Source organism: Malus domestica, chromosome 15, assembly GCF_042453785.1.
Source record: "Malus domestica chromosome 15, GDT2T_hap1".
NCBI classification, from domain to species: Eukaryota; Viridiplantae; Streptophyta; class Magnoliopsida; order Rosales; family Rosaceae; genus Malus; species Malus domestica.
In genome coordinates this window covers 2,927,817-2,939,805 of record NC_091675.1, presented here as the reverse complement: position 1 = coordinate 2,939,805, position 11,989 = coordinate 2,927,817, and the positions used below count along the sequence as shown (strand labels likewise).

The following is an 11,989-nucleotide window of genomic DNA, read 5'->3' as shown; positions in this document are numbered from 1 at the left end:
CTGACGGCTGCCGAGGCCGGAGGATGTTGCCTCTATTTAGACATGAACGACGTCGAGACGCATATATTTAGGTATTGGGACCGAAACAAAATCATAAGAGTAAACATAGATTCAACGCCCATCCGGGTAAAGGACGTCGACACCAATACCGTACACATACTACATTTTCGCATTTACAGGGAAAGGCGGACGGTCTTTAGGGATGGGCAATGGGTTCACCCATCCGCATCGCCGCCATCGTCATCACCACTATCGTCACCGTCAAAGGAAGTCATCTTAGGCTCAACGGATACCCAATGTCCAACCTTATTGGCTGTGTTTGAAGGCCACTGGCGTCTTAATTTTATTGAGCGTAGATCACTTGGTCCTGGTGATCAAATCGGGATATATTACGACAAAACAAACTCATATGAATTATGTTTTAGTGTCTTGAGTCGGAGAGAGAGTTACAAAGAGCTTGCAACTCGGTCTGGTAAAAACATCCCCCCATACACCCGAGGTCGCGATTTCGATTCCTCCACCCCATCAGAAGTATCAATAAACAAAAAAAGAAAAGTAGATATCAAGTAAAAGAAAGGAGAGCTAGATGAACTTGAAGATGTTGGATTATATGACTTGGTTTATCCATGCCTCCAATTTGCTTACTCATGCTGTTTATTTAAGTAATACATACAATCTTAAATCTTTCTCACTGGACTTTTTACTAATCAAGTGAAATGGACATTGTATAACCACCCAGTCCCCACAAATCTTAGAAGGATAATATGCGTCTACAATTTGATTCTCTTCATACTATTTATTGTGTTAAATCATTACCGTCAGTTTTAACGGGATAGTAAACACGATAAAATAATCCAAGTTATCTGCGTATGAACAAAAATAGAATATCATTCAAACTATATTGAAAACGTAATTTAGCCAAAACAATTTTTTTTTCTTCTTTTTTTTACTTAACCGATACGAGGAAGAGAAGTTGAAACCGAGAATTTTAAATGTAAATTAAACATTTTTAACCGTTGGAACTATAGGATAAAATAATCCAAGTTATATGCGTATGAACAAAAATAGAATATCACTCAAACTATATTGAAAACGTAATTTAGTCTAAACAATTTTTTTTTCTTCTCTTTTTGACTTAACCGATACGAGGAAGAGAAGTTGAAACCGAGAATTTTAAATGTAAATTAAACGTTTTTAACCATTGTTACCATACGTTTTGGACAAACATTTGTCTTAACTCTTAAATAAAATAAGCATTGCAGTGAATGCATTAATAGAGTGCCACCTTGAAGGAAGTTTAGTTGAAACGGCACCACCTGTCACTCTCATGAACTGACTGCTGACACACTCAGCAAGAAAAATGGAAACTTGAATGCAAATCCACTTTCTTTGACGCCACAAAAATGAAAGTTAATAATCTTTCTTGATTTCTACGATTTCAAACTTCCGTGGTCACGGTTTTACCCAAAGAACCAAAATTTGGTACCAAAACGAAACGAAAAATCCAAAACCCTCGAGCAAGTTTCACAAAATCGGATTGTCCTGCTGCGTGTGGAGCATTTCAGAAGATGTTGATGTTTTAGCCGATTTTGAGATTAACCCGGTTCCTAATTTGGGTCGACTTTGCAAAATCTTTGGGGTGGTGTTTTTGATCATGGGTTGGAAGTACAACGCCGGTTTGGGGTTGATTGGCACGGTTGTGTTCATCTGGGTCGCTTCTGCAGAGGTTACTCAGGTTTGTGTTCATCCATTCTTTTTCCAAGTTGATTCTTTCTTTGTTTTTTTTTTAAAGTTTGATTCTTTGGTTAAGGCAGTGTGCCTGCTGTCTTGCAACCGAGTTTGAATCTCCGCTCCGTTGGCTAGATTAGTTTAGAATGTCGCCTTATTAGTCCTCACTATTCCGTTCTGTATTTCTTTGCGGACAAATGAGATGGACGGTAGGTATGTTGAGCCAATCACGGACGTGCGCTATGACTCTCCCAAGTGGCAGTGTGTGATTGAATTGAGATACCGCTACAACGGCATCCTCGTGTTCTTTCCCTTTTTTATTGGGGTGATGTTTCTTTGAGGATTTGTTTTGGTTAGAGAAGATTCTGTTTTAGTTTCTCTCTTATTTTCGTCGAAACAAATGGAGGCTTAGTTACATTATCATGGTATTCTCTCATTAAACTAGATATTTGGAAGGATGTGTTTTCTATCGCTGTGATTTGAGCTTATCTTTGATGTTAAACTTGTACTGTTTTTTAATGCAGAGAATTTTCAGCAAGTACAAACAGCCATTTTCGCTCACTTATCTCGGTGTGTCTCTAATGGTGGTTTATCTGCCCATATCAGCTTTGAAAGATTGGCTCTGCAACTTATTGGACCGAAATTTAGTTAAGAACTTTTGCAATGTCAGTGCTCTGTGCACCTCAGTCGGGCTTGATATTCCTCTTAGAATAAATGAAATGCCCCACGTTCCAGAAACAGATGTTAGAAGCTGCTTAATAACTGACAAAGATCTTAGTAACACGGAAGAAGGGCGACCTCTAATGGATAAGAGTGAAGAAGATGAACCTCGCATGCTTGAACACAGTCGTCAACTTAGTCCATGCGAAATTGCAAAATTTGGCTTGATTCTTACTCCGTTGTGGTTTATCACAGAGGTACCATGAGTCATTTTGGCACCCCTGTTACTCATATCAACCTTTTGGAATTCTATTCACATTTTAAGTTACGTTGCGTTAAAAGAAATGAAATCCGCTTGGTGCTCTTGGTTCTTTTGATATGCATGGATTCGTTTTATGCTTTAAAAAAGTTCCAAGTGACATATTGGTATATCTTTGTTCTAATGCAGTATCTGTCGAACTCTGCACTGGCAAATACCAGTGTTGCAAGTACAACTGTCCTAACTTCTACATCGGGGCTCTTTACACTTTTCTTTGGAGCTCTTCTGCATCAGGATTCCATAACTATTGCAAAGATGGTTGCTGTTTGTGTCACCATGGCTGGTGTTGCCATGACCACTGTTGGAAAAACTTGGGCACCTGATGAACTGCTGAGCATATCTGAGTAAGTTTCTAGCCAGTAGGAATTACTTTTTATTCATATTTTACCATCGTTTCACTGTATCTTGTTCTTTGTTGCGTAAAGGATTAGAAAGCACTCTATAATGGGAGATATTTTTGGTCTTCTCTCAGCTGCGTCATATGGATTGTTTACAGGTGAGACATTACATTTCAGGAATCCGGTGGTACTTGAACTCTTTCACAAATATATATCTGAGACACAGTTAAATTATTTTTGGATTTATGATTATTGAGTTACTGGTCTAATACCTGCAGTGTTACTCAAGAAATTTGCTGGATCAGAGGAGAAAGGAGATAAGGCTGATGTGCAGAAGCTTTTCGGATACATTGGTCTCTTCACTGTGTTTGGTCTGTGGTGGCTCGGTGAGTAGAGTAATTATTCCATTATCTATTTATGTCCACATACAGTCATGGATTTTAGGCAAAACTTGATAGCTAGATCATTGGTTGCCAGAAGGAGAATATTAGTCGGACTATATCTCAACCATTGGTTATGATTTTCACACTAGAATACGACCGACCTGATTGCACACAATGCTTTTTGTTCAAAGTTCGGAAAGAAAAGTGAATACATATTGAAGTCTCTTCGTGGTTTGAAATGGAGAGGTCTCACAATGAAAAGACAGCACTTGCCCTCGGGTATATCATTTGGTTCTCTTTGAGTTGCATCGCTCACAGGCTCACAGCAATGTTTTCTCATGCAGTGTGGCCGCTCAATGCCATCGGGATTGAACCTTCATTTGAGTTTCCACATTCAAAATGTATTGCCGAAGCTGTGCTGATAAATGGCTTTGTTGGGAGTGTTCTTTCGGATTATTTTTGGTATGTAAAACTGCACACACATTGGTTCGAGTATGTTGTGTGGTGGCCAAATCTACACTCGAATTCTCTATACTTCCTGCTTCTGTTTTTTCGTCTATCTATGAAGCTACAAGATGCTGATGCCCATGCTTTTAACATGAAATGAAACTTCGACAGGGCTCTTTCCGTGGTTTGGACATCTCCATTAGTTGCAACGCTGGGCATGTCCTTGACAATTCCACTTGCAATGGTAGCCGACATGGTGATTCACGGCCGCCATTTTTCTGCACTCTACATCTTTGGTTGCGTTCAGGTACGCCACGCTACTGTATCATGTACACATTCAAGTTTCTAACATCTAACCTCACGTGGGTTGGGGAAGCATATCAAGTAGCGTTGAGACGGAGCTCCTAACTGTGTAGTCAGTTTTTGTGACAGTAAGTATTACGCTAACTGCGTTTCTTTGAACTCAGGTTTTTGCAGGATTTGTGATGGCAAACGTTTCGGACAGGTTCTCGAGCAAGCAAGAGTTGCAGTAGTGATGCATAACAATCTCAATCAAGTTGTAGTTTGTATGTTTAATGAATACGTCTATCACGTTTGTAAAGATATACGGGAAAGATCAGACATTGTATAAAACATACAAACTTGTATGAATCTCTCTCTCTCTCTCTCTCTCTCTCTCTCTCTCTCTCTCTCCCTCTCCCCTAGTCATCACAGAAGCTTCATAAACAAATTTCAGCAGAGTTTGACAAAGTTTTGGTAATTCATTTCTTGTTGAAATGTTATAAAATTACGTTTTAGCATTTTATAGAGTTTGTTTGAGATTGTTTATGTGAGAATGCACTTTTATTTTGTGGAAAAGCACTTCTAGTTCCACTTGACAAGTGCTTCAACAAAATACTTATTTATGAGCAAGAAGTTTTTGTGTTGAACTTAATTAAAAATGTTTTTGTAAAAATGATTTAAATTGTCGGCCTTTATTCTGTTTGATTTAACAAATCAGAAAATGAAAATTTGTACAGAATTACACTTTGAGTCTAATAATAATTTAATAATTAATATTGAACACGCAATTCATAAGACTTGAACGTAAAATCTTCACTTACACAGTATGACAAAATTTCGACCTATTAAAAGGGCTAGCATAAATAAATAAAATCAAAGTTTATATTTTAATTAACAAAATAAAAATCGATCGAAGATTGAATCCGCCACCAACTTTACTTTTAATCGGATTTCCCCAAAAAAAAAAAAAAAAAACAAGTAAAAAACAAAAAGAAGCAGCGGAGATTGGAGAGTGCCGACCCGAGGCATTGAGAGTTGAGCGCGTATTGAAATATTATATAGTCGGATCAAATCGAAGAGTGGCGCTGCGACTCTACTGCTGTAACTGCGTCGGAGAAGAAGAAGAGGACGGCGACGATGGATAAGGGAAAGGGAGTGATGGGAGCAGGTCGGAGATGGGCCGTTGACTTGACTGACAACTCAACCTCCCCTTCTTCCCGCGACTTCGCCGACCCCCCTGGCTTCTCTCGCGCCTCCCTCGAACAGGTTCCCTCTCTCTCTCTCTCTCTCTCTTGCCTCGTCGTTCGATTTGGATTTGTATTTGGATTGGATTTATTCCCAATTGATTGGATTTGGGGTTTTTATTTTTGTGTAGGATGATTCGACTGTGAGTCGCCAGAAGAAGGATGCCGAATCTACTTGGAAAGCTCAGGTACTGATTCCCCTCCCTAAATTCGAATTTATTTTAGCAAATTGGATTTAGGGTTTTTTAGACTTGGGATTTCAGACAATTTTATGGGTGAAACATTGTACCTTTACCTTTAACTTTATAATAATCACTTGATCGCAAATTGGGCATGATTTAAATTGCTGATGGATTACAATTGTACCTGTTTTTCTGCTGAATTTTCTTGATCCCTGTTAATATTCACGAGAATGCAGTGATATTCGATGGTTTGAATTTATGCGATCTTATGGTTTCTTTGTGTTTCTGCAGAAAGCTTGGGAAGTTGCACAGGCCCCATTCAAGAATTTGATGATGATGGGTTTCATGATGTGGATGGCTGGGAATACAGTGCATTTGTTTAGCATTGGAATCACATTTTCCGCTCTTTGGCAACCCATAAGCGCCTTACAGGGTGTAGGGAAGGGTAAAATGATTCTTATTCTGTTAGTCGGTCTGTATGTGTGGAATTTTCAGTTGTAGGGGAAGAGCACGATTGAAAGCAATATAGAACTTGAAATCCTGTATTGTTCTTGCTTGTCTATATTGCTGTCTCATCATATGAATGGTTTCCGATAACCATCAGTCATGGACTTTGGGTGTTAATGTATTGTTCCATTTTTTTGTCTCGCTCAATATTTACAAACCAAATTTTAAAAAACGACCTTTATATCTATTTCCTTGTTTTGGTTCATGCTTATTTTAATGTGGTTATGCAGTTTTTGAGCCCTATAAGGACGGCAAAGTAGATCTTATTGCCCCAAAGTTGCTCTTCATTGCCCTTAATTTAGGGGGTTTAGCATTGGGTGTCTGGAAGGTGAACTATATTTGTTATCCTTTAAATTCTTCACCCCACTATGATTATCTTGACGAAATCCAGTTTATTAATTTTTTTTATTTTCCTTGGCAGCTTAACACCTTGGGGTTGCTTCCTACACATGCATCGGATTGGGTTTCATCCTTACCCCCTGCTCAGGTAAAACTCTTCCTCCTTAGCGATTGAATTACATCTGACATGTGGTATTTTCTCATTTTATTTTGAACCATCCCATTTGTTGTAGAAATTTCAGCACCACTACATTTTCCCTAAGCAGTCGAAATCATGGAACCATTGATTGACTTATGCTGCTTCATCCAAAACTTTCTTTGATACTGAAGTTGATTTAGTAAATGGTTCCTTGCAAAAGAAAGTTTCTTGTAGCGGAGAACTTTCCCTTGCTTCCTCTTCTTGTAGGAAGGGAAAATATTATAGGCTGTCCATAAGATTAAGTTCGTCACCAAAAGTTTCTAAAGCAATTCTCCAGCATATGATAAATAAAGAACCAGGCAGCTGTGTGAGCTTTTGAGTCGGTTAGCAACATAGCAGCTAGGTGGAGGTAGTTAGAGAGGATAATTTGAGATATATCAAGGAAGTAGATGAGGTAGATCTTGCAAGTTTTGTAAGCTGTATGAGTAACAAAGAACTGTGTTGGAAATGTTTCAATGAAAGTTTACGAGGAAATTCAGTCCCCTGGTGGGAGGATTATGTTTGTTTTTCTCTCTACATGCACACCCGTGGCCCAAATACACCCAAACATATCATATCAAACACTTGTGTGCACTTGGTAGTCTGGAGCTTGTTGATAGCTACAAACTCCTCATATAAAACTGTGCAAAAACTTGTTTATTGCACAAATCATACATGTCCTTTTGGTAATTGTCATTTTCTTTTTAACGTGTAATTTACTCTTGCACTCCATTTTGGCCCTAATTCCATCGGCGTCATGGTTATCTTTCTTGGCGGCAGAACTTCCGCTTGCTGTTTTCTAGCTGTAATCTTAGGGCACTTTTGAACATTTTCCGTTTCCCCGAATTTCAGGAGGTTGAGTATTCAGGCGGTGGCATTCCTCTGTATTGACAAAAATGTTCGGTTGGGATGGCTGTCAATCTCGAGAAAAGGTGAACGGCAACTTGCAGAAGCAGGATGAGAATTTGTTGCTCTTTACTGGCCGATGGCGCATGGCTAAGCCTGGATAATGTGATTTTTCCGACTTCTGAATGATTTTACTTAGTTTTGTTGGCAATAGAAAACTCAGTTTGTAGTTCTTTTTTAAGCGACTCAAAGAATTATCATACCATCTATAATTTTAACGCTTCCATATGAATTATCATACCATTTATAATTTTAAAGGAAACTGATGAAAATGACTTGAAAACTTTGAGTTTTAAGGATAAGGACAAAATAAAGGATAAAGTGAATAGTATTATGATTGATTCTTTAATATAAAAATGTAGTTTTTCGTTAAAGTAAATAATACCGGAAATTTTTTATTAAAGTTTCCTAATTTTAACACTTCCATTTGGGCTAGCAGTTCACGAGGTAATCCGAATTAAATTATGCATTTATTGGTAAATCAGTGATAATTATTACTTAATTTATAAATTTTAATTTACAGAAAAAGAGTGAAATTCAAACTTGATTGTCTATCCATCAGTATCATTTTGATATTGACTAAGGCAGAGCCTTTGTCCAAAGGAAAGGAATCCTCTTCGGATCTTTTCCTTTTAATCCATCAGAGATGTGGACGGTTGAAATTTGATTCAACTGTTAAATTATTATAATAAGTTTTAAAGTGGATCCTTATTTGTAGCCTATGGATCAAATTTCAACGGCTTTGATCCTCGGACTTGGTGGATTAGAAGGAAGAGATCCACTTGTCCAAAGGCCTCTTATTTTTCCATCAAAATGAGAACCAATTGTAGAGTTCATCCCACCTCGAACTTCAACGATCTAAACTATTTGTTTTTTTAGTCTCCATTCATAAATTATTTTTATAAATAATTGATTCAATCTGAATTAATTGACTTATTTAATTGTCATGATGAAATGTTTTTTAAAACGCAACATTTGTCAATTTTTTCAACTTTGATATATTTTGCAAGCGTCGCCGTCATCCATAAAGTATAACTTGAAAAGTGGACGCTTTTGATTGCTAAAATTCAATATTTATCCATAAATAGCCTGTTGGATGAAGTAGGTTGAATCCAAAATCATTGCCTTATAAATAAAAAAAGGAAAAATATAATCAGAAAAACAAATAAAATGTTCTAACTTTCAATATCCACCTTTCCTTTTTCCCTAGTAAAAAAAATCTGGAAATAAATTATTTTAATTTTGGTTGGCGAATAACTTAAAAGAACAGGCGATCGACAAATCGAGCATTCATCTACTCCGATACCCAACAACCTCCAAATTTTCCATATTTATAATCGTCGCCCTCGCCAACAGTAATCCAATACAGCGATGGAGTTTACTGCCCAGCAGCTGATCCAGTACAACGGCACCGACCCATCGAAGCCCATATACGTGGCGCTCAAAGGCCGCGTCTTCGACGTCACGGACGGCAAGTCGTTTTACGGTCCCGGAGGGCCGTACGAGATGTTCGCCGGCAAGGACGCCAGCAGAGCTCTGGCGAAGATGAGCAAGAACGACGAGGACATCACCGCCTCCCTGGACGGCCTCACGGAGAAGGAGATCGGCGTCCTCACCGACTGGGAAAAGAAGTTCGAAGCTAAGTACCCAGTTGTCGGCCGCGTCGCTTCTTGAAAAAGTCTCTGCCTTTGGTCAAATTTAAGGGTTAATTGTATGTCGTTCGACGCAAAATAAGTGCTTTTGGGAAGTTCTGCTTCTGGGTATGTGTGATTTTTATCGTTGTATGTGATCTTGGATGCTGTTGTTTATGTTTAGTTGCCATGGATGGATATGAATAAATAATTAAATATTATGATTGTGTGAATTTGGATTCATCGATAATAAGTTGTGTTCTTGGATGAATTTTGACTTATAGGTTGAGTATTGGGCAGATTTGTGCAGTTTTATCCAGCTGAACTAATTGTATCCCTAGTGTTGTATGGATTATCTGCGTTTTCCCTGTATTGGTATTTGGTAGTGAGGGAGGTCGGATTAGGGATGGGCAAATACCCATGGGTAACCGTGGTTATCTGTTCATTTAAATTTCGCGATTATGGGCAACTGTTTAGATAATTAAATGGGTATGGGTATAACCGTTTACCGGTAAAATTTAAATGGATAGTTATGGGTATTAACCGCGGTTATAACGGATAGCCGTTTATTTTAATAGATATATAAAATTCTCATGCTTTGAACCATTTGCTAGTATTCACCTCTCGGTATTTCTGGACTAGGAAATTGGTCCACAATATGTCAAGTTGGCATGTACAGAATGAAAACTTCATTCTCGATTCTACGAGAATTTTTATGAAAGCCTTTCATTTGCTTCTCTTCGATGGAAGTTTTATTTTCCCAGAATGTATCCTAATGCATTCAGACTTAGTAACATTCCTTGGAATCTTTCAGGAAAGCTGAAGATTTTAAATTTCTGTTTCTCTTAACGTTGCACTGAGGATTGCTGAAAATTTTGGATGTAGACTATACTTCTGAGTTCTTGTCTTGCCAAATTTGCATACTTTATGATATGATTGGATGTAGATTATAGTTCTAAGTCATTCTGACTCCGAATGATATATCAAGGGTTCATGTAATCTTTTCTTAAAGTTTTGATGGAGATTAGTAATTTCATTGTAAATTCTCATGTTTTTTGTGATAATGACTACCTTGAGTTTTCAGAAGCTTTACTTTGTAATCATATGAATGTTATAATTGAATAATTGCTTGGGTATGGAAGAAAAATATGTCAAAAATACATGAATTTTCTTTCCAATTTGCTTGCTCAAGTAATGAGAGGTATTTTGTTAGTAAAAAATCAATTATTAGCAAATATATTATATTACCTTGATTGATTAAAACTATTGTTCGTCCTTATTATTTCAATTATTGGAGTTGTATACGGTTACGGTTAAAAAAAAAATGTAAATAGGTGCAAAAAAGGGTAAATGGGTTAAAAAATGGATAAACGGGTAAACGGGTATATGATTACGGTTAAATGGGTACACGGTTATGGGTATGATTAATCATTTATAAATGGTTATGGGTATGGGTATAATCATTTAGGCAATTACCTAACGGGTAAACAGTTATGCGGGTATGAGTATAAATGATTATTGGTAAATAACCGCGGTTACCCGCCCGCTATAACCATTGCCCATCCCTAGGTCAGACTTCCACTCGGATTCCATTGAGGCGGTGTCCCAAGTCAATCATGCGTTGCCATTGCCATATGAGCAAGTTAAACACATAACAAATTGGCTTGAGATACTACCACAGTGGTGCTTCGGGTGCAGGTAAGTTTCTCTCGTAATGAGTGCTGTACTATTGTTTATGGTGTTATTGTAAATAGGCATGAAATATAAATAGTGTATGAACAAGATTGTAGTTTGGTGATCTCGGTTGACGTCTGCTGGTTTCGATTTCTTGGGTAATGGTTTTGTTTCTAAATTTTACCAAGTCTGCTGCTGGAATTCAGCAGCAGAAGACTTATTTAGCTAACTCGTCGAAAATGTGGACAATTAGAGTTTCAACATGTTGGCAATTACTGGTTTTGGTCCTTCAACTTGCCATATCAGTCAATCTCTGCAGGTCCTTTTCTTTTGGTGTTCCTCACCAGCAGCAGTTGAAGGGTAATTCTGTTCATAGGCTTAGACCTTGTAAAAGTGTAAACTGAATGTATAAACTTGTATTATATGCTTGGTTACTTCTTGTCATTGCCTTTTGTTTTGTTTCTATCAGATACATAAATTTTAGATGGAACAAAACTGGACTTCTGCCAGCTCTTTTAGCTGTTTATGGAGATTGATTAAGGCTAGTTTTGTATTGTGCGTGGTCTTCTATGTTTTCGGGACGAAAATCTTAAGCAACATCTGCCAATACACAAGTTCTTAGTGTGGAAATGGATCATCTATGCAGATTGCAGTGCTTAGTGCATTCGAGGGTAGTTTTACAGAGTTTATGCTTGTGATTGCAGTAACTCAAAATGTGTTGTGAGGAATGTGCTCAAGATGCCCATATTGCGCCAAAATCTTGGGCAATCGGGTGTATATTTCCTTGTGCCTATCTTTCTCTCGGCACATGACACATCACTCGAGGAGGGAATTAAGCTTAACAGATATAATCTGAAAAGGAATTGGTTGAAATAATCATTTTCTAAATCTTAGTTGCTTGAGATGATAAGATTTCGGTATGTCGTTAATATCTATGTGATAATAAGTTGTCAATATTTAATTTTGATTAGTTAAGCGATTGAAATTTGATTTCTGAAAACTTAGGAAAAGGTTTAATCAAACTAAATCCAGGATAAAATCCACTTCCATAACTACAAAATTATCATGAAATTCCCACTTTATTTTTTTATTCGGTCAACACGAAATTCCGGTTCTAGTAAGGCCAAAAGGCCCAAAACCCTACAATACATAATGGTGGCATAAGCATTGT

General features: G+C 37.6%; 3 protein-coding genes across 4 annotated transcripts; all 3 read left to right on the top strand.

Annotated features, from left to right (window-relative positions):
• Window positions 1-1,312: 1,312 nt before the first annotated feature.
• On the top strand, window positions 1,313-4,526 carry LOC103442328 (uncharacterized). Of its 2 annotated transcripts, none has more exons than XM_008381111.4 (8): window positions 1,313-1,735; window positions 2,253-2,645; window positions 2,837-3,051; window positions 3,133-3,203; window positions 3,324-3,431; window positions 3,773-3,890; window positions 4,047-4,182; window positions 4,343-4,526. In XM_008381111.4, the coding sequence occupies exons 1-8, from the start codon at window positions 1,655-1,657 to the stop codon at window positions 4,406-4,408; spliced, it is 1,188 nt and encodes a 395-aa protein (XP_008379333.2). In that variant the 5' UTR covers window positions 1,313-1,654; the 3' UTR covers window positions 4,409-4,526. The 2 variants fall into 2 exon arrangements, with proteins under 2 accessions (XP_008379333.2, XP_070669225.1); XM_070813124.1 differs by lacking the exon at window positions 1,313-1,735 and adding an exon at window positions 1,815-2,153.
• A 517-nt stretch (window positions 4,527-5,043) lies between these two features.
• On the top strand, window positions 5,044-7,745 carry LOC103442317 (uncharacterized). The gene is made up of 6 exons (XM_008381100.4): window positions 5,044-5,423; window positions 5,533-5,589; window positions 5,875-6,028; window positions 6,321-6,418; window positions 6,512-6,577; window positions 7,460-7,745. Exons 1-6 carry the CDS (start codon window positions 5,295-5,297, stop codon window positions 7,496-7,498), a joined length of 543 nt encoding a protein of 180 aa, XP_008379322.1. The 5' UTR covers window positions 5,044-5,294; the 3' UTR covers window positions 7,499-7,745.
• Window positions 7,746-8,580: 835 nt separating this feature from the next.
• Window positions 8,581-9,377, top strand: LOC103442189 (probable steroid-binding protein 3). Its single transcript, XM_008380961.4, has one exon. It carries the CDS (start codon window positions 8,885-8,887, stop codon window positions 9,185-9,187), a length of 303 nt encoding a protein of 100 aa, XP_008379183.1. The 5' UTR covers window positions 8,581-8,884; the 3' UTR covers window positions 9,188-9,377.
• The last annotated feature ends 2,612 nt before the right edge of the window (window positions 9,378-11,989 follow it).

What these genes read in the sequence shown, in the direction of transcription:
- LOC103442328 (XM_008381111.4), top strand. Translation starts at nt 1,655, where the DNA reads ATGGGTTGGAAGTACAACGCCGGTTTGGGGTTGATTGGCACGGTTGTG. An exon ending in GAACTGCTGAGCATATCTGA is followed by an intron (nt 3,052 to 3,132) that starts GTAAGTTTCTAG and finishes TGTTGCGTAAAG; the next exon opens with GATTAGAAAGCACTCTATAA. An exon ending in ACATCTTTGGTTGCGTTCAG is followed by an intron (nt 4,183 to 4,342) that starts GTACGCCACGCT and finishes CTTTGAACTCAG; the next exon opens with GTTTTTGCAGGATTTGTGAT.
- LOC103442317 (XM_008381100.4), top strand. Translation starts at nt 5,295, where the DNA reads ATGGATAAGGGAAAGGGAGTGATGGGAGCAGGTCGGAGATGGGCCGTT. An exon ending in CTCGCGCCTCCCTCGAACAG is followed by an intron (nt 5,424 to 5,532) that starts GTTCCCTCTCTC and finishes ATTTTTGTGTAG; the next exon opens with GATGATTCGACTGTGAGTCG. An exon ending in CTTACAGGGTGTAGGGAAGG is followed by an intron (nt 6,029 to 6,320) that starts GTAAAATGATTC and finishes GTGGTTATGCAG; the next exon opens with TTTTTGAGCCCTATAAGGAC.
- LOC103442189 (XM_008380961.4), top strand. Translation starts at nt 8,885, where the DNA reads ATGGAGTTTACTGCCCAGCAGCTGATCCAGTACAACGGCACCGACCCA.